The 19,692-nt window shown below is 38.9% G+C and overlaps 1 protein-coding gene across 36 annotated transcripts in view; it reads right to left on the reverse strand.

Moving 5' to 3' along the window:
- Positions 1-15,819, reverse strand: part of clasp2 (cytoplasmic linker associated protein 2) — a 65,252-nt gene extending 49,433 nt beyond the window's left edge. For 10 of the 36 annotated variants that reach the window (XM_053492280.1, XM_053492286.1, XM_053492302.1 and 7 more), the window contains exons 1-6: positions 14,991-15,818; positions 11,281-11,359; positions 10,671-10,774; positions 10,382-10,473; positions 7,672-7,747; positions 7,240-7,337 (exon numbers count right to left, since the gene is read on the reverse strand). In XM_053492280.1, the coding sequence (XP_053348255.1) occupies positions 7,240-7,337; positions 7,672-7,747; positions 10,382-10,473; positions 10,671-10,774; positions 11,281-11,359; positions 14,991-15,188 (647 nt within the window). In that variant the 5' untranslated portion in view covers positions 15,189-15,818. Of the gene's footprint in view, positions 1-2,638; positions 2,729-7,239; positions 7,338-7,671; positions 7,748-10,381; positions 10,474-10,670; positions 10,775-11,280; positions 11,360-14,990 lie in introns of those variants that run through there. The other 26 variants (XM_053492284.1, XM_053492283.1, XM_053492285.1 and 23 more) reach the window with 6 other exon arrangements.
- Between the last annotated feature and the right edge of the window lie 3,873 nt (positions 15,820-19,692).

Here is a 19,692-nt window from a genome sequence, read left to right on the forward strand (position 1 = left end):
TTTTAACATGACAGCCCACGCTGAGAGGAAAAGCTGCCAGAAGTGTTTGAAGTAGGTACTAAATGTTACGATCTTTTTTTTTTTTTTTTGTGGAGATTATGAAACTATTAATACAACAATATTTCAATCACATTTGAGTGCCAAAAACCTTGGCAGCCAAATGTGCATGGAAAAACAATAAGCTGATCTCTAGAGACGGTGCTAGTTTTAAGACTTTGTAGTTACATCACCATCTGCTAATAGAGGCTGCGCAACTACTAATCTCCAAAAACCGAAACTGGTAGGCTGGGCTGTCTATTGACTCTCTGTTGATGCCATTAATATGTAATAACAAATGACACAAATACCTTAAGGAACAGATTTAACCAAACAGTGGAATTTAGAGAAGTCTTCTAATCCTAACCGAAAAGAAAAGAAAAATCATAATATTTAAAAACACTACAGACTACTTATGCAAAAGCTGTTTTTAAAATTTAAATAAGCAAATACTTTTAACAGCCTTTAATTGAATAATAACTGCAGTGACTAATATGTTTCAGCTGGCAAGAATTCTTGTAATCCTAACTGACGGGAGTGATTAGCTTCTCATTTCTTAAACAACCATGCATTAAGACGCATCCTTGACACGGTCATGAAAATTATGTTACTTTGCTTCAGGAGAGTCAAATTATTGGCCTGAAAGCAGATGAAATAAGATTAGATTTAAAAAAAATAAATAAATGACAATTACTGGAGCTCACGTAAATACCTAAAGCTGCATCATAAAAACATAAATCTGACAGTAGAGATCATAGCTATGTTTAATAATGAAAGTAAAAGCATTTCTACACACACAGTGTGATGAGAACTCATGGTCATAAGAAAACCAATTGTTAATGAGGCTCATCATATTGGACTTTGAAAGGAGAGGAAAAGGTTAATGTGGCCTAATGAGTCCAGATTGAGCCTATTCCAGAGTGATGGGTGTGTCAGGGTAAGGGGAAGCGCACAAACGATGCACCCATCATGCATAGTTGTGATCTGGGGTTGGTTCAGTTGCTCAGGTCTAGACTCAGCAACGTTATGTGGCAATAAAATGAAGTCAGCTGACAACCTGAATGTACTGAATGACCAGGATATCAAAAGATTGAATTTTTTTTTTCTTGCCCAATGGCACGGCACGACGACAATGCTTAGCTGACTGTAGCCAATGAATAAGAAACGAGTTCCGTTCCAGGAGCAGGTTCGTAAGTCAGATTTTTTCTTAAGTCCAACAAAGTGAGCCTTTGACACAAATATAAAATGTAAAGCATATCAATCCACTTAATTAAATCTCCATCCCCTTTCCCCACACTGCATGGGGAAAGGTCTGCACTGCACAAGTGAATACCTAAGGAGTAATGAGTAATCTCGCAGTGTTGTATCTACACCTTCAATTCGCATGGGGAATCCAATATCCATGTTGTCTCTGAGCTGTTTTCCGCTGTATTGGACTGTGAACTCTGTTTTCTTGAGGATTTTCCCAAAATAGGATTATTTGCCATCAGCACAGGCATTTTTTTTCTATCATCATGCTCCCGGACTGATTGATTGAAACCGGTGAGGCCAACTCATTTCTCCCGCACCATCACACGCGCACATACAATATATCGGACTTTATAGATTTTATGCATTTACTTTATGTTCATATAATTGCAGTGTGTATTTTTTGTACAATACACGCAAGCTACTTCCGTGAATAGTTCACGGCTACGAATGTTCGTAGAACCATGGTCTGTTTGTATCTGCAATATATACGTGACTTGAATGTTCGTAAGTCAGAGAATACCTGTACAAGAGTACAGCAATACATAACTCAGCACGGAGATAAACGTTGTAACAGTGCATAAGGAGAAACTGTTCTATGGTGATTTTGTGGCGTAATCAAAGCTTATGGCAAAACGATGAAAATTAGTTCAACGAAATATTAGAACGTGCGACTTTATCCAGACAGTGTATATGAAAAATATCTGTGTTCGAAACACATAAAATAGTCTGAAATTGACATTGCATCACCAACAACAGAACTACAATTAATACTAGAATGCATTTAAAAAGAGCAAAATCAACCAATGGGAGTCGGATGAAGGCTGCAGACAATAATAAATAATTAATCGCAGTACTACTCTTAGATAAAAATGCCAGTCGCTTTTGAAAGTGTAAAAAAAACGCACAGTAAAAAAAATATATATATAATAATGCACACAGTATCGAGTTCGTCTTAAGACAAAAAAAAAAAAAACTCAAAGAAATATACAAAATGTTACTGATTGTCTGGAGGAGTTCCTGCAGAAGGTGTGCAGCGCTTAAGCATGCGAGCGAGCACTGAGGCACCGAACACACTTGCATGTCTGTTAAAATGATCACAGCCGATACTGATCAGCCATGTTATCCTCGCGTACGCAGACATGCAAGGCGTCCATGACACAGCCACAGACAGTTCCCCCGTTCCCCCATTCTGTGCAGCCAATATGGATTCTTGCCTTTTGTCTTCAAAATGGTGTAAAGACAGTTAGAAAGCAAACACGAAGCCTCTGAAAGGGGGACGAGAGACGACATTTGCTATAGCGAAAACAGCAAAATGGAAAAGGGGTCAGGGAGCAAAAACAGTCCCACCCACCTGGACAGACATCTTGCTCTTGCTCTGTATGTGAAGAGGATTAAAGAAAAAGCGGCAAACTCCTAAACCAAGTATCCTACATGAGCGGCGTGTGCTCAGGACTGAGAAACTGCATAGCAGTATTTGTGTGTGTGTGTGTGTGTGTGTGTGTGTGTGTGTGTGTGCGTGCACGCGTGTGCGTTTGTGTGTGACAGCTAAGGGATTCGGTTCCCCTTTTACACAGCCTCCTTATTGGAACACACACCAGTGGGAGGGGACAGCAGCTTGGAAACGAGACGAATGAGCCTGCCCCTCCCCCAACACATACACTTTCAACACACACCCCTGTCTCATACCGTCCTTCCTCCCTCCTTCAGCTTCCTTCGGTCCGTCCACGTCACTCGACCTTACCTTGTTTTGATTGGCACGTTCTACAAGTCCAGCCTTTCGGTCTGTAACCATGTCAACAAGATGTTTTCTCTCCTCTTCAGTCATCCTCACGCTTTCCCTACAGCCTAGTGTGCGTTTAATGCTCGCACGCACCATGAAATCTGGAGCATTATGGAGTAAAACATGCAGTCTCTTTCATTCCCTGGATAATCCAATACAGAGCAGGATATGATGCAGCAGAATACAAATGCAAATGGAGCAGGAAGAGAAAAGAAAAAAAGACAGACAGAAAGAGAGACACGTGTCTAAAATAGCTAAAGCATTTCATGGCAGTGGTAAAAGTCTCAGCTTACCTTTGTGTCCCACACACTTAAAATAAATAAAAAACCCCAAACTGACTTGCATTGTATCCCATTACATAATGGTTAAAAAAAAAAAAATCCAAAAACTAATTTTAACCAGCTGCAGCAATCATTCCAAACTGCGTGTGGCTTTTGTATAAGTCAGCACTCACAGTCACATTAACCTCACAAAATCCATATTTGACTGAACATGAAACATTCTGGGTTTGCCTTCATTAAATGTTTTGGATGTAGAGAAATAAAGACCGATTTCATTCAAATTCCAGACCTTCCTGAGAACGTTTGCATTAAAAAAAAAAATGTATTGTGCTGTCAATATGAACACGGTAACAATGCATCTGATTCATCTTAGGAATTTTAATGCGATACTATTTATAAACGCAAATTAATCATGCAACCAAGTTTGACCCTAATGGAGCCCCAGAATCGCAGTGCCGGCTGTGTAACAAGATGACTGAGGGAACTGAATGGCAACTTAAAAGCTTCTAGATAGAAGTTTGGATAAAACCAAAGTTAATCCAAAGTGTGCTCGAGCTACCTTCAAAGGGGAATTATTTTTTACAAGAATACATTGTCTCGTTTATTGCACTTACAAGAGACTATGTCTCGTTTATTGCACTTACAAGAGACTATGACGGTGATTAACTAGATTAAAATTTTCAATTGATTGACGGCACTAATAAATGAATAAATACAAGAAATCACCTCAAACGCAGTATTAAACAAACACTAGCCTGGTGTTACGTACTGAGCCTTTTACGGCACAAAAAAAAAACACAACTAAAAATGAATTAATATTTATTGCACTGATCTGAGTGATACCTGAGTTTTTAAAACAACATATTTTTACTCCATTCAGCCTATTTTAAGTGTACAGACTATAATAAACTTTTAGCACTAACTGTCCTCTATTCCTTGAGCAGTGCTAGTTTCCACTGCTTGCTGGCCAGGTATTTTTGTTTTAACCGAGCAGTGACATTGAGGTGCTCCAAATTCCCAGCAATTCCCTGATATTTCTACCAAGCCGACACACAAGCATGCTACCATTAAAATTAACAGATTTACGCATAAAACTCTGCACATGTGTATTCTAGTCCTGTTTTTGGTACTAGGGGGCGGAGGAGGTTTGGAGTCTCGATCAAAAATTAAAAAATAAATAAACAAACTCCCATGCCAGTTTATTGGATCAGTGTCTAGGAGCACCATCGGGGAAATTACATAACTTGCTTACAATTACGGCCATTTATGATAAACTATGAAATATCACTAAATAACGACAGAGAATGCAAAGCCTTACATCAAAAAACATTTAAATAGAAGAAATAATAAGGTATATACGGTCTCTGTCTGTGCATAAATAAAATAAATATAAAATAAAATACGTGGGTGAGCCAAAATATCACCGGACTCTAGCTGTAGAAAATACTTTAGTTAACTTTTAGAAAAAGAAACATTTTGACATAATCTCCTTGCTTTTTAATACATGTTTGTCCATCTCTAAACAAGCCTTCTTATTCCCTCGTTAAAAAATGTTTACTGGTGCTCGCTGAGCTGCGAGCACCAGAATGCACTGCTGTCTTCACTTTTTCATCAGAAGTGAATCTTCTTCCTTGTAGGGCTGCTTTCAGGGGACCAAAGAGATAAAAGACTGATCGAGCGAGATCAGGACTACAGGGAGGGAGGACGCTTTAACACCTCAAAACCAAGTTTCTGCCAAGTGTTGATAGAAGCGTGCGGACATGCACACTGACGTGCGGATTGATAAATTTTCAGCCCTTGGCTGACTTTTGAACTTTTTCTTAGTCGGTGAGTAAGGATGTTTCCGTTCTGTACTCTGCCTTTTACTCTCGGACTCGTGGTGATGAATCCGTGTCTCGTCACCAGTAATGATTCTCTTTAAGAAACTTTCACTTTCCTTATGAATATCAGACCAAAATTAGTTAGCTTTTCCTTTTATGCTTTTTCCGTGATAACCAGGTACATCTTCAGACCAAAAATATGCCATATGCAGCTTTTAAGGCATCGCTTTGGGCACTTTAGCCTTTTTTGCACACACTTGTAACTGGCATTCACAGAGAGACACAAAAAAAAAAAAAAAAAAACGAATCTTCTGTAAATCTGAAGGAGATTTCAGCTTGGTTTAGTTTATACAAATATTTACACACAAAGTTACTAAACAAACAAACAAACAAACAACGCCCAGAATCAAGGTCATTGCTACAACACTATAAAATCTCTGTTCATCGGGGGTCCTTCTAACATCACTGAGCTAGCCATTTCATGTGATGTAATGCACATGTGACGTCTAACCTATGCACTCATGCTGTAATTAAGACTCTTCTCGGTTCTGCACTCTATAATCTTGCTGGTCACATTTTAACACTGTTGTCTTTCTAGCAAAAGGACGACATCGGTGTGGGCCAGCTGAGCTTTATTTATCTGTGATCTGTGTCCCCATTCTTTCTACTTTCTTCTGCTCATAAAAGACAAAAAATTCTCCTCTGACTGGCTGTTACCGAATTAAAAAGACTAAAAAGATTACTACTATATACATGTATTCCTGTAGACAGGCCTGAACTTTCTAAAGGAATCTTTATTGCTGATCGAGTCCTAATATTTACAACATAGATATTTTAGATCTGGTTCCCAGTTGTGGTGCTTCATAAAAATCTCCGACTTACTGGGTTTACTGGTTTATCTCTTTTAATTTTGATGATTATGGCTTATAGTTAATGACAATCGAAAATGTAAAGGAAGCCCCGACCAAGTATTGAGTGCTGTACATGTTTGTACTTATCAGAGGTCCAACATTTCACAAAAAAAAGAAGAAAAAAAAAAAGTTGGGGTGTGCGTGTGTCTAAATAGGTTGTTTTTTTTTTATTGGTCTTAAGTATTATTAAAATTTCCTGAAATACTGAATTCTCAGTTTTTATTAGCTGTATTAAAAATTTAAATAAACATTTTATATACATTGCTCATTGTGTACAAATGTATATAATTCATGACTTTCACTTTCTGAATTGAATTACTTAATAAATCAACTTTTGATTGATATTTTAATCTATTAAGATGCACCTGTATACAAACCCTACACAAAATTCCAAACTATGTGTACATTACCTGTAATAAATTTCAGCCTTTTCCAATTAAATAATCGCACAGGTCCATATTGCGGTTTTTATTTTAATGTGATTAATTGTACGTCACTAGTCCGTAGATTTCTAAATCTTAATTGTAAATGTACATCGCCTGGCCATCGCTCCAGAGCATAAACATTGGACATTGGACCAAACATAAAGATATAGAGAGACATGATTAGGACAACAGTTTCAGACTAAGAAGTTATTTATCTGAGAGGAGAATTGCAGTTGTAACGAGAAACTCTTTCCTGCCTCGCAACTGACGTCACACCTTGAGCTAAAATTACATGTGCATTAGTGCCTCTGTTTCATTTTAATTAATTCCAACACAAGTCCAATGTTTATGATCCCTTGCAAATTAAAGCCTTTTTTTCCTGATTAACTTTATGACCAAGTGGTTTTATTATGGCCACACAGCTGTTTAGTCCTAATCCATGATCTCCATTCATGATTTATTTTTATTTTTTTACCACAATACTTCCACAACGCTGACGATCCAGCACTATCTTTCCATGTTTTATTAATGTATTGAAGAGCTCTTAACTCAATTCCATTACTCAAAAAAAAAAATCTCCTTAGTTGCTTTCTTTGCTTAATGCACCCCAATAATGTGACCATTCTAAAACAGAGTTTTTTACCGCCCAGGCAGTATAGATTTAATAGGGGGGGAAAAAAAGCAAAAAACAGTGTGCACGTGAGTGAGAGAGAGAGACACTGTAGAAACACTGACCGTGCAGCCGGCAGTCCTCTCTTTCCCAGGTCTGCCCTCACTCGCTCTCCTACATGCCGATACACCTCAACCAAAGCTGTTATTGCGATCTCCCGTACCTGCAGGGTACAAGACACGCATGCAAAGACTTCAATATAAAATGATCACAAACACACCCAGACCTGCACACATTCCAGTTTCCTCGCCAACTCCTACTGAGGATTTTGTCTACAGATTGGTACATCTCATCTGATTATTTTTTTCCTCCCCCTCCCTTTTTTTTTAAATTTTAAACCCTTTCATAAGCTACAATTTCACTTTCTTGCTCCTTTTTAATCCTGCTCTCACTGGGTGATCTGGTTCCCAGGAGCAGCTCCCACTGTATAACAAAAACACACACACACACACACACATACATACACACACACACAAATATAAAAAACTAATTCATACTTGAGGGTTCTGGTCTCCTGTTAGTGTGCAGAGATGTGGTACAAATTTACTTAGACTCAAAGGCTGGGCACCAAACCTAAAACACAAAGATATAGAGAGACAAGATTACCACAACAGTTTCAGACTAAGAAACTATTTATCTGCAAGGAGAATTGCAGTTGTAACGAGAAACTCTTTCCTGCCTCGCAACTGACGTCACACCTTGAGCTAAAACTACCAGTAGACCCTGAGCTTTAAAACACAGAAAACTAGTTCTGTTGCATGGTTTTATCACAAATCACAGTTTTTGTGCAGTATCTTTTTTAGCCTGTGCAGTTTCATAAATTTAAGAGCGTGTGTGTGCAGTTTAATAAATTTAAAAAACTTCAACATATATATTCCAAAATATAGTTAAGATTTAGCTCTTTGGAATGTGAACAACATGCCAACCACAAGGGAACAAAAACATGCAACTAAAGGTTGCTGCGACGGCAATAGATAGGCATGTATGCGTGTTTTGTTACAAAAACAGTGAAAGCTCGGGTTGCAAGTAACGCGGTTTGCGAGCATTCCGCAAGACAAGCAAAGACTTTCAATGAATGTTGATTTGGAAAACGAACAAGTCTCGGTTTACGAGTACCAAGTATCATGTATCACGCATGCGCTTCTTGTTTTAACGCAGAGCGCCACGTGATCGCAACTGAGCCAACGTTTTTTCTCTCTTGCGCTGCAGAATTGTGTGTAATCGTCTTCCCTGCTGGGTCTTAGTGCTCGTCCCTTATTGGTATAAACATCCTTGCAAGCGTGTACTTTCTTGTTTCTTATTTCGATAAAACAGTGTTTCTGTTGTGCACGCGTGCGCGTGTGTGAAAAGAGTGGAGAAAGGGTAACTGTGCAAGACGAAAAGGGGGAGAGGGGAGCTTACTTTAGATTCACACACACACACAGCGCCTGCGCGCACAAACAAACACTTATCTGTCGGGATTTTTTTTTTTTTATTAAAGGTGCAACTTGCAGAGTGCAGATTAATTTGTTTTATTTTTAGTTAATATTTAGTGTTAATTATTTTTACGTATTTATTTTTTTGGGCTGTGGAACGGATAATTAGATTTTTCATTATTTCTTATGGGAAAATTCGATTGGGTTCACGAGTGTTTTGTTCCAAGGTTCCACTGTACTTGTAAATTTATATACTTTATATTCATGTATGGAAACGTGGGAGAGTTGCTGAATTCATAAACTCTAAATCTTACATGTCAAATGTAACAGTGTTGTCTCTTTTTCCCACCATTAAATCATGAGGAAAATCCCAGAGGCTGTTTTATTTCAGAGCTGTTTTCCACTGTATTGGACAGTGAACTTGGACTTGTTGATTTTTTTTCCGAAAATTCATTATTTTTCCCACCATCAGCACACGTTTACATTTTCTATCATCGTGCTCCCGGACTGATTCATTGAAACCGGTGAGGCCGACTCATTTAAGATTTATATTTCCTTTTACATTGTGATCCACTGCTGAAGGCGTTGAAAATCTGCAATAATCTCCATTGAACAGTTGATATTGAGATGTATCTGCATCATCTTATGCTCTGTAAGGCTCTAATCTGAAGTGCTGTTTGTTAATTAGTGATTCCTGAGGCTGGTGACTCTAAATGAACTTCCCCTCTGCAGAAGAGGTAAGTTTTAAAAGTCTTGCTTTTCTGGGAAGGTCATCATGAGGGACAGTCTTATCATCATGGTGCTTGAAGTTGCAAACACCCTTGACAAAATACTGTTATTGCAAGAACTATTTAATATATGAGTTTTAAAATAACAATTGGCTGTCACTTAACTATGTATTTCTGTATGTGTTATTTCATAGTTTTGAAATAATAAGTATTGTTCTAAAATGTAGAAAATAAATCACACAAAAAAAACATTGAATCAAAAGGTTTGTCCAACTTTTTGAATGATACTTTATTAAAAACCATCAAGTGGCAAGACAGCCGATTGCGTTCTTGCATCGATATAGATTTGCAAAAACTAGATCGATACTAGATACCGTGAGCTCACTAGGTGTTTACTAAAACATTTGAAAGGCGTGTCTAAATTCATTTATGGAATCAGATGGTGGTGTTTTTTTTTCCGATAGCATTTCCGTCGTATTTTGCAAAACTTGCAGGGTGTGAGTAACGACAACGGAACGGAATCGGATCTCATTAATCTTTTACACACAATTGTGCTTTATGAATAGGCAACAAACATATATCAAACTGTGACATCTAAGATTAGTTACTGTACCGTATCACGCCTCACGGTCTAGTGGGGGGAAAAAAAGCCGGAATAACTTAAAAAAAAAAAAAAAAAAAAAAGAACAACCCCTGGTACATACACACGCACACAACTTTCTTGTGTGCTGGTAATTAAAGGCACTGAAGTGCAGATAAATGCTTGATAAAGGACACAGTAAGAGAGCGATTACATCAGGCTGTTGGATGTGTGCCAACATTATGACTGAGAGTAAATCACATGAGTGTGGGTAGAATTATTTAATTTGTAAAGTAAACTTTAACCAAAAGCTAAAAAAAGCAAAAATAGCATTGATTGTTTATTAGCATCTTTAAGACAATAAAAAAAAATCATCTTTTATATAAATGACCTTATCCAAAATCCACATCACAATGTGCGTTCTTGAATTAATGAATGAGGTGAGGGGAAAACAGTGCCCTCTAGTGTGTGTCCAAATACTCACGTGTTGAGGGTGGCGACCAGACACAGACACAGTCCTTCTCTGCTTCGGAAGTTCTTGTGTTTGAACCCAGTGAACAACCTCTCCCAAACATACTAGAGTCAGAGACAGAATGAATCACTAATGTGTATCGAAACAGGAACAAAACACGCAAGAAGAGAAAAATGGGAGAAGGAGGGGGAGGGGCGGAGCTGTCAGGGGTCAGAGAACGGGAAGTGAAGTTATATGCAAGGATACACACTATTGATAGTGAAGAAAGACAGAGAGAAAGATAGAAGACTGAGTTACTAACCATGGGAGTGGCTGCCTCGTCCATCAGCTTGAGGATGAGCGCCTGCGCCTGATCTCGTACCTGATCTTTTCCATCACCAAGACGATCCACTAACGCGGGGAGCACTGAGACACCGGGAGGAGAAGAGATTTAAGTATGACTTTTCATACTTCATAACACAAGATCAACCCTAGACGCACATTAAGTGTAACTGGATCAGAAAAACAACAACTCGAATGGACATTTTAGATCATGGAAGAAAAAAAATTATTAAATTATAGTATCAGGGTTGGGAGCCACTGGATTACTTTGTCTGCATCCCATTGTTTTTTTTTTTTCTTTCCCTTGATTTCAGAGAGGAATAAGGCTCTATGTATGAGTGTGTATGTGTGAAGGGGGGGTTTGCTTTGTTACCAGCAAAACAAGCCGTTTCCTTGGTAAAAACGCGAGGGAGGGCAGCCAAGACAGCTGACAGAGTGGCATTCATCTGAACATTATGTCATCTTTCGGGTATTGGGTCATTGCGGTATTCCCCTTTTCTACTCGGATACTAGTAGCTTATAACGGGATCGTTTTCACAACGTTTTTATTAAAAGATGGGGAGACATTTGGAACAGGAACACATTTTTACCTGTGCCTATGTGACCTCGGAAGCGCTCGTTCATCCGGTCAACGAACGCACTCACGATATCAATCCCCAGCAATGCGACCTGAAATCAGAATTTTAACAAAAATTTAATTTAAAAAATCTTATAAAAATCCAAACTGAAAATGTTCTTAATTTTTACTTATAATCAAGCGTATGAAACAATCCAAATAGTACACGAGTGAAAGTTTAAAAAAAAGAAGGTTAAAAAAAAAAAACAAAAAAAAAACCTAATACTAATTTGCTTGCTAACAGAATGCAAATTCAGCATTTTCCAAAGCCCAGAGCATTTTTGATATCTTTGAGTATATCTGTAGACAAATCTCATGTCTGGGAGAAACTTTCTCAATATTTGTGTGCATGTGTGTGTATGTGCATGAATGTCTGTTTGAGGCTTGTGCTTGGATTACTGCAGTATGTTTCTTGGCAGTACAGGATGGAAGTTAACATTCCAGAGAAACAATCAAATATTCACTACATCCCTGCAGCTCCAGTTATGACCTATTTTAGTCAAAGAAACCAAAGAAGAGGATCCTGACTGAGACCAGGCAGGTGAGTGAGTGTGTAAATGCCTCTGCTAGCTAAAAAACAAAATTAACAAACTAAAAAAAAAAAAAAAAAAAGACATGCAGGTCAGGCTTTTTTTTATGTGCATTTAACATGGACCTAAAATTACGAAAGAAAAGTATATACACATGTTGTGGATGCAAATGACTCCTGATATCTTCAAGACGTATTAAAATGTTAAATAACTGAGTTAAACTCTCACCATCCACTGTTTTTTTTTTATAATGTCACCTCTTGACTCTTCATTTAAAAGGCTTTTTTTTTTCATTCTGCTGTGTATATATATATATATATATATATATATATAGAGAGAGAGAGATATAGATATATACACACACGCACGCACACACACCACCTTATACACAGGAAATGATCAACATTAAAGCTTCCTTTGATTGCCAAAAAAAAAAAAACCCTGCTTGAACTTGTTCAAGCGATCACAGAACAGCACGTGTCCGTTCTCCATTAAACCAGACGGCCCAGAGAAATCCACACAGCCCTGTATTTGCTTTTGACCTTTTTTAAAAACAAAAACAAGCCAAAAATGTTTCTTTTTTGAGTAGCCTAAATGAATCATTCAGCGTAATACGTAAAAAGCATGACATAGCCAGTCTCTCGACAAAAAGTCTCACCTACCAAACAGTCACTAAATTAATCACACGACGCTGGTTCAGACACTGCACTCATAAAGACATGCATGAACCAAGGGTCCACAATAAATTAATAATTCCAAGCTAACATTACGATTTTAATAACCAGGGGTTATAAGGGGACAAAAACTTTTGATGAAGGTAGACGGGCACTGATTGTTCATCTCAAAACAAAAGTGACAAATGCACTTTGATGTATCAGCTGATCTTATGTTATCAAATTATAGCTCACAGTATTCATTAAAGGATCCCTAAAGAATTTGTCTCTTAAGTACTACTCATAAAAAGTGTTTACCTGTTTACCTGACAGGTGTCTGTACCAGTCACAGAGACGGGACTTTTGTTACTAAAAATGAATATGTACTACGAGGGATTGTTCAAAAGTCAAACCAGGATTTCTGATTGTGCAAAATAACAGAACACAGTTATGAGAATAAAAACTCTCTTTATTTCTCTATAAAATCCCCTGCTACACTAATGCACTCATCCAAGCCCTTGGAAACATTCTCAGCATGCTGGCTTCACATCTGAAACGCTGGCCCCCCAGGAACTCCTTTAATGTGCCAAACATGTGGGAAAGTTTTAGAGCGGAGTTCCAGTAATGTGCAAGTGGTGCTCTTGAATGATTGTGTGTAGAGGTCCCACATCCAGATACGCAAGTTGCCGATTAGTTACCCGTAAAATTTAAGGATCAGGTGTTCTACTCGCTGAAAGTTCACAGGAACGACATCTGCACTGTGCTCCGAGCCACCTCAGCCAGGATCATAATTCACGGACGTACGGCCTTCTTTAAAATATGTGTAAACGGTATCAGTTTTATGCTGTCCTTCACAAGAAATTTCACCATAATTTCATCATCAATTTGACTGGACGCCTCCTGTACATATTTATTTCATTACAAACTGACTGATTTGCCCTTTATGAGGACACGTGACTGCACAAACATAAAAGAACAGCTTATGACCATACAAACTTAATAACCTCTGTAAAACCCCTGGAAGTGTTGCTTCTCGGAGAAACCCTTTAATCATCATCATTTGTATTTTATAGTTCTGCATTTTTAACTAGGATAAAGATTGTATTCATCTCGGTTTTGCCAGGAAACAACAGAATAGTAGGCAATAGTCTACTGGACCTTTTAAAACAGGAAAAGGTCTAAAACTACAGTTTATGGAAAAATATAAGGGAGTATTTACCAACAAGTCACATGAGATCACAGAAGTTTTTACCATCTGTTGTATTCATTTATCTTCTATAGCACTTATGTGTAAAGGGTCACCTGGAGTCCATCCTAGCAGGGTACTGACCAGGCCGCGTACACACACACTACCAGCAATTTGGGAGAGCCAACATGCCTTTGGACTGTGGGAGGAAACCTTGAAGAAACCCACAAAGCAAGGGGAGAACATGCAACCCACACACACAGACCCAAGGCGGGAATTGAACCCTGACCGTCGAGGTGCAAGGTGACAGTGCTAACAACTACGCCACCGTGCCTCCTATTTGTCGTGTTATACAGTAAGTCCCTGACTTACGAACAAGTTCCGGAGAGAACAGGAGAACGTTTATAAATTGGATTCGCTCCCAAGTCCACTCCCAAATATACCACGAAAAGCATGGCGGTACAACAACTGTAAAAAAACAAAAAAAGATTTTTTTAAATTACTACTACTTCCGCAATTTGTTCGAATCTACAAATGCTCATGACGCGAGGTCCGTTCGTACCTGTGAAAGTTTGCAACTTAAATGTTTCCAAGTCTGGGACTTAATATGCTGAATTTTTTGATTTACTGCACAGTCTTTCTTCATACCTGTATGCGAAATCCATATGAAATTACCGACATGGTGTATTTGGACAGAACTAAATTATCCACAGATTACTCAGGTAATAAAATCTTGCCATGTCATGGTGTAAAACAAAACAAAAAAAAACAAAACAACAAAAAACAAAACACTTTAAATCTGATTGGACACTCATGATTCACAGTAAATCCAGCGCCGGTTCTGATATCAAGCATCAACTCTGTACGTCTCTCTCTCTAAAAAGAAAAATCATCCTTCATCACCTCTAAATGAGACACAGGCATGTAAGTGAACGCTGTCTCTCTCTCTCCTCCAGACCTGGAGAACAATACTCTCCCAGTCCCATCCCCCTCCTCAGCCTCACACAGAGACAGCCTGAAGATGCTCACCCTATTTCCATTCAGAGAAAAATCAATACTGGGAAATAATGAATGATCCAGCATTATGATATGATGTAATGTAATACATCCTGAAGCTGTAGGGCTGTGGTCCTGGGCTGAATGTGCATTTGGGCTTGTAAATGTCAAAGTGACAGATGGAAAGAGAGACAGCTATTCTTAGTGAGATAAGAAAAATAATAATAATAATAATAATAATATATATATTTCATACTGTGAGCAAAACAAGCCTGAAATCAGACAGAATCAGAGAGGGATGGGGACTGAGAAGGGGTACCTTGTAGTTGCTGGAGTTAACCCAGCCCGTTAGCTCATCCATGGTCTTATCCAGGCGGGATTTGTCCTGCTCCACGTCCCCGGATCGCTGCGGGTCGCTCAGGTAGTCGATGAGGTCCGGACCGACCTGCAGCCTCCGGCTCACGTCCTTCTGCAAAACTTGCTGGTAGAAATAATCCATGTTGTCATTCTCCTCCATGGCCGTGTAGAACAGCCCACCCGAGCCGGGGCTCCTTTATACCAAGCTTAAAAAAAAAAGATCCGATTTGAGCTGAGAAAATCCGATCAATGATGTTCCAGGACATAAAACTCTCAGGAGGTCTTTGTTTTGTAAACCTTGGAAAGTCCAGACTGGGGAAATGAAGAACTTGTAGCCCACGCGCAACAACAAAAAGAAACACAACTTGAGAGAGGTTTAAAATGAACAAAAATTTGAAATATATAAAATTAACACTTTTCCTTGTCGTAATGAGTCACACGGGTCGTTTTATGATTAGCTCAGTCTCTGTTTACCTCGGCTACTGATGCTAGCTGGCTAACTAACTAACTAGCGAGCGAGCTAGCTAGCTGTAAGGCTGGCGGCTAAACTTTACGGCTGGTTGTCCTCGGGCCTGCCCCCTGGCCTCTCCTCACTCGGCTCCATGTTTTCAGAAAAGCCCGCTTTTCTCCCGGGGTGTCCTGACCGCGGCGCTGTGCTTCCCCGCTTCTCCTGAAAGCTTTCGGGTTTACACGTTATCCCAAAATACTCAACACTCCCGACAGCTACCCCTCTCCCAATCCTCTCCTCTCCTCCTCCTCCCCTTCTCTCTCTCTCTCACACACACACTCCCAGCCGCTCACACTCAGCGCTCCCCCGGTCAGCACACCTCACAGGCAGTGTACGCTAATGAACGGAACAGACTGCAGGGCTGAGAGGCCGCGGGGTCCTGCAGCGCCGCACAGCTGTCCTCTGTTTTTGCCTGAACAAAAAAAAAAGCCATTTCTGAAACTTTCTCAATGGTTGATTATTTTATATGCTTATAATAATAATAATAATAATAATAATAATAAACAATTTTATACCATTTTATAAATAAATGCATGGTGCCCCAAAAGCCCTTCCATACATAAGGAAGTCTATGTAAAAAAACAAAACAAAAACAAAAAAACAGTAACTTCACCACCATGACACTCATTCATGATTTATTTACATATAACTGAACGTTGATTAAATTTAATCATTTCCTTTACCTGATCTTAGTACTGTATGGTTTTTTTTTGGCACTCCATGGCCTTCTCATGCCCCCACAATAAAAAAACTCACTCACTCATTTTCTATACCGCTTCATCCTATATTCAGGGTCGCAGGGGGACCTGGAGCCTATCCCAGGAGGCTTAGGGCCCGAGGCAGGGTACACCCTGGACAGGGTGCCAATCCATCACAGGGCACACACACATACACACACACACATTACGGGCAATTTGGGAACACCAATTAGCCCAACCTGCATATCTTTGGACTGTGGGAGGAAACCGGAGTACCCGGAGGAAACCCCATGCAAACTCCATGCACACAGACGGGAATCGAACCCTGGAGGTGCAAGGTGACAGTGCTAACCACTACAACGGCAGAAGTGTGGTTTATAGAATATATTCATATATAAATAAAAAATCTGGGGTCTAAGTATGAAACATTTTGCTTAAAAAAGTGTTAACTTCCCCTAATGTATAGACTAAGTGTTCTCCATAAATATTTCTCCTGTGTATGGACTCTTTGTGACACTCTGTATGAATGCTTTGTACTCATGGACAGATTCACAGGCGACTGAAGCCCCCTGCTGGCGGAGAAGCGTACGTACAACTCCAAATTCAGGATAAATCACCACATACAACTGATCAGCCATAACATTGTGACCACCTGCCTGACTTTGAGTAGGTCCCCAGTGAGCCTTGGTCACCCATGAGCCTGCCATTAATTCACCGGTTTTCCTCCCTTGTATCACTTCTGTTGTATGTCCTGACCACTACAGCCTGAGAACATGACATGAGAGCTGCAGTTTTGGAGTTGCATGGATCCGGTTGTATAGCCATTACATTTTAGTCCTACTTACAGTAGCTATATTTATAATATTTCACGATCAGTGTTGTACATGTGGATAATTTTATCGACAGTACATCTACTGCATAAAACAGGAGTGTCGAACTGGATCTAGAAAGGGTGTGGGTGAAGGTTTAAAGGACTATGAGGTGTGGCTTCTGCTGGGCTGGACTAAAGACCTGCACCCACACCGGCCCTTTCTTGGATCCAGTTTGACACCCCTGGTATAAAGTGTAATGTTTAGGGGAGTATTGTATGGCAGGCCTTTACTAACTGTAAGCAATTTGTTTTAAGAAGAATAATTTAAATGCACATCACTGAACTCAGGGGAAATAATGTAACCTATTGTTTCAGTCAAAAAAAATGAGAAAACAGATTCACAGGTAACTTAAAAGCGGGAATAATACATTCTTGTGTTTGTTTTCCTCTGCTGGTAAAAATGACAAATGTTGTTTAAAAAGCTAAGCAGGAAACTCGGAGGAAGGAGCTCACTGCTACACTATACTGTACATACAGTATGTTTGGTTCACCTGGGATTTAGACAAGAGAAGGTGGAGTAGCGTAACATTTTTTTTGATTTGTTAAACTTTTCTTGGTTATTCTAGAATTCCATGTTTTCTTGCATATTGGTGATTGTGATTATATGATTATGTAATAAATATGGTGTATATGCAAATTACAAATGGTATTAACACTTTTAATTTCATTTAATGAAATAATTAAAATATTTTTTTCCATTATTGCTTTAAATACAGGTTTTATCTGGAAAAAATAATAAAACACTATTGCATTAACCGCGGGCCGCACTGTGGCCTCACACCTTCAGACGTGAAGGTTCGATTCCCTCCTCAGTGCATGAAGCTCTCCCTCTGTTTGGTGTGTTTCCTCCTGGTACTCCAGTCCAAAGACATGCAGATTAAGTTAATTGGCATTCCCAAATTGCACTTAGTGTGTATGTGTGTGACCTGCGATGGATTGGCACCCTTTCCAGGGTGCACCCCACATCGTGCCTGTCGCCTGGGTTAGGCTCCATGCCCCTCACAATCTTTTGCCCCTTTATCTCAGTCAGTCTTTAGAATAACTTTTTAAACTGTCATATTTCCGAGCAAACGATTACAACCTAAGGTAAAAATTGTAAAAGTTTTATTCTGCCTGTTGTCCTTGCGAGAACAACCTCAAAGTGAAATCCGAAGCAACTATTATGCATAAAAAATGTTTAATTCAGTTATATGCGATTCTAAAATGATGTGCTTAGGTGTCGCAGGTTTTCACCACAACAGTTTACGCATTAAAATTATAAAATCGTGTTTAACAAAATGTTTTTAACAGAATTTTTATGCACAGGTATTTACGGTAAGACTGCATGTTCCAATACTTTTGATCGCATTAAAACTGATTATCGTACACCATGCTCTGATTTCTTTACCACATCTAAATGTAAATATCTGGGAATGAAAAGTTGAAACACTGTTGTATTGTCTCATATTCGCAAATGTCTTTGGTGTATAGCAAAAAAACTATATTTGGCCTTGGTCTTCCAATACGTTCGAAGGTGCTTTATATACTCTGCATTTTAACAAAAGAAAAACAAGCCCATCAGTTAATATGAACCACACTGAATGAGAGACGCACTGCTCAGATCTTTTATTTAAAGAAATGTCACAGTTACACCAGAACACAAAGACAGTCAGGTAGCTTCTTTTTACCTTCCCAAATTATCAGAAATTTGAAGGAGAGATGAGGGAAGGGGTTGTCCTTTACATTGCTGCAGAATTACACTTCACACTTCATCCCTCAGTAGCAACTACAATAACCCACTAAGCATGGATGCAGTGCTTGCTCGCGCTGTACGGTCCGTCACCTGTATACGTCGCTCCTTTTTTTCTTCAATGCCGACAATTAAAGAAGCAGGAAAAGGAAAAGATCTGACAAATCACATTACAGCCCTGAGTCTTTTATCTCTGAGGCTGGATTTTCCCCATGCCTGTTCCAGCATTGCAAAATCAAAGGCACTCGCACCCAAAAGCCATCACCATTGATTAGGCAAGTAATTCAACAGTATCTGCATTAGTAACAGGAGGCCCAAGGTGCATTCAGTTTTTCAGTGCTCAGAACTACATAACACGTGTTGATTATGCAGATTATATATGTGCACTCGGGAAATGAAATTGAAAAATCGAATCATTAAAAAAAAAAAAAAAAAAAAAACTTTACATTCATTACATTCTGGGTCCTGGCCTGTTAAATAATACTGCAACGATCGGCAGCAATAAAGATTGTATAAGGGAACTGTAAAAAGAATGCCATTTCTTTCACATGTTAAACAGAAAATAACGGCCTTTGAGATATTGCACTTACAACTTAAAAGTCATCATCTACTCCATTAGACTTCTTCAGTAAATATGATTATTTTATTTTTTAAATATGGTCACTCCTAATAATCCTTCATTCCTTTGCTAGAGCCTAAAAATCTGCCCCAAATTCGGCCACATATATCTATCTATCTATCTATATATTCCTCACTCTCTCATCCTTACTTTTCCCTCTTAGTCCATCTGTAGCAAGATTCAAAATGTTTTATCAATTTTCTGTAAAGGATGCTGAGCACTGACAAAAACAACTTGAC

The sequence above is a fragment of the Clarias gariepinus genome, chromosome 3 (genome assembly GCF_024256425.1).
Source record: "Clarias gariepinus isolate MV-2021 ecotype Netherlands chromosome 3, CGAR_prim_01v2, whole genome shotgun sequence".
Taxonomy (NCBI): domain Eukaryota; kingdom Metazoa; phylum Chordata; class Actinopteri; order Siluriformes; family Clariidae; genus Clarias; species Clarias gariepinus.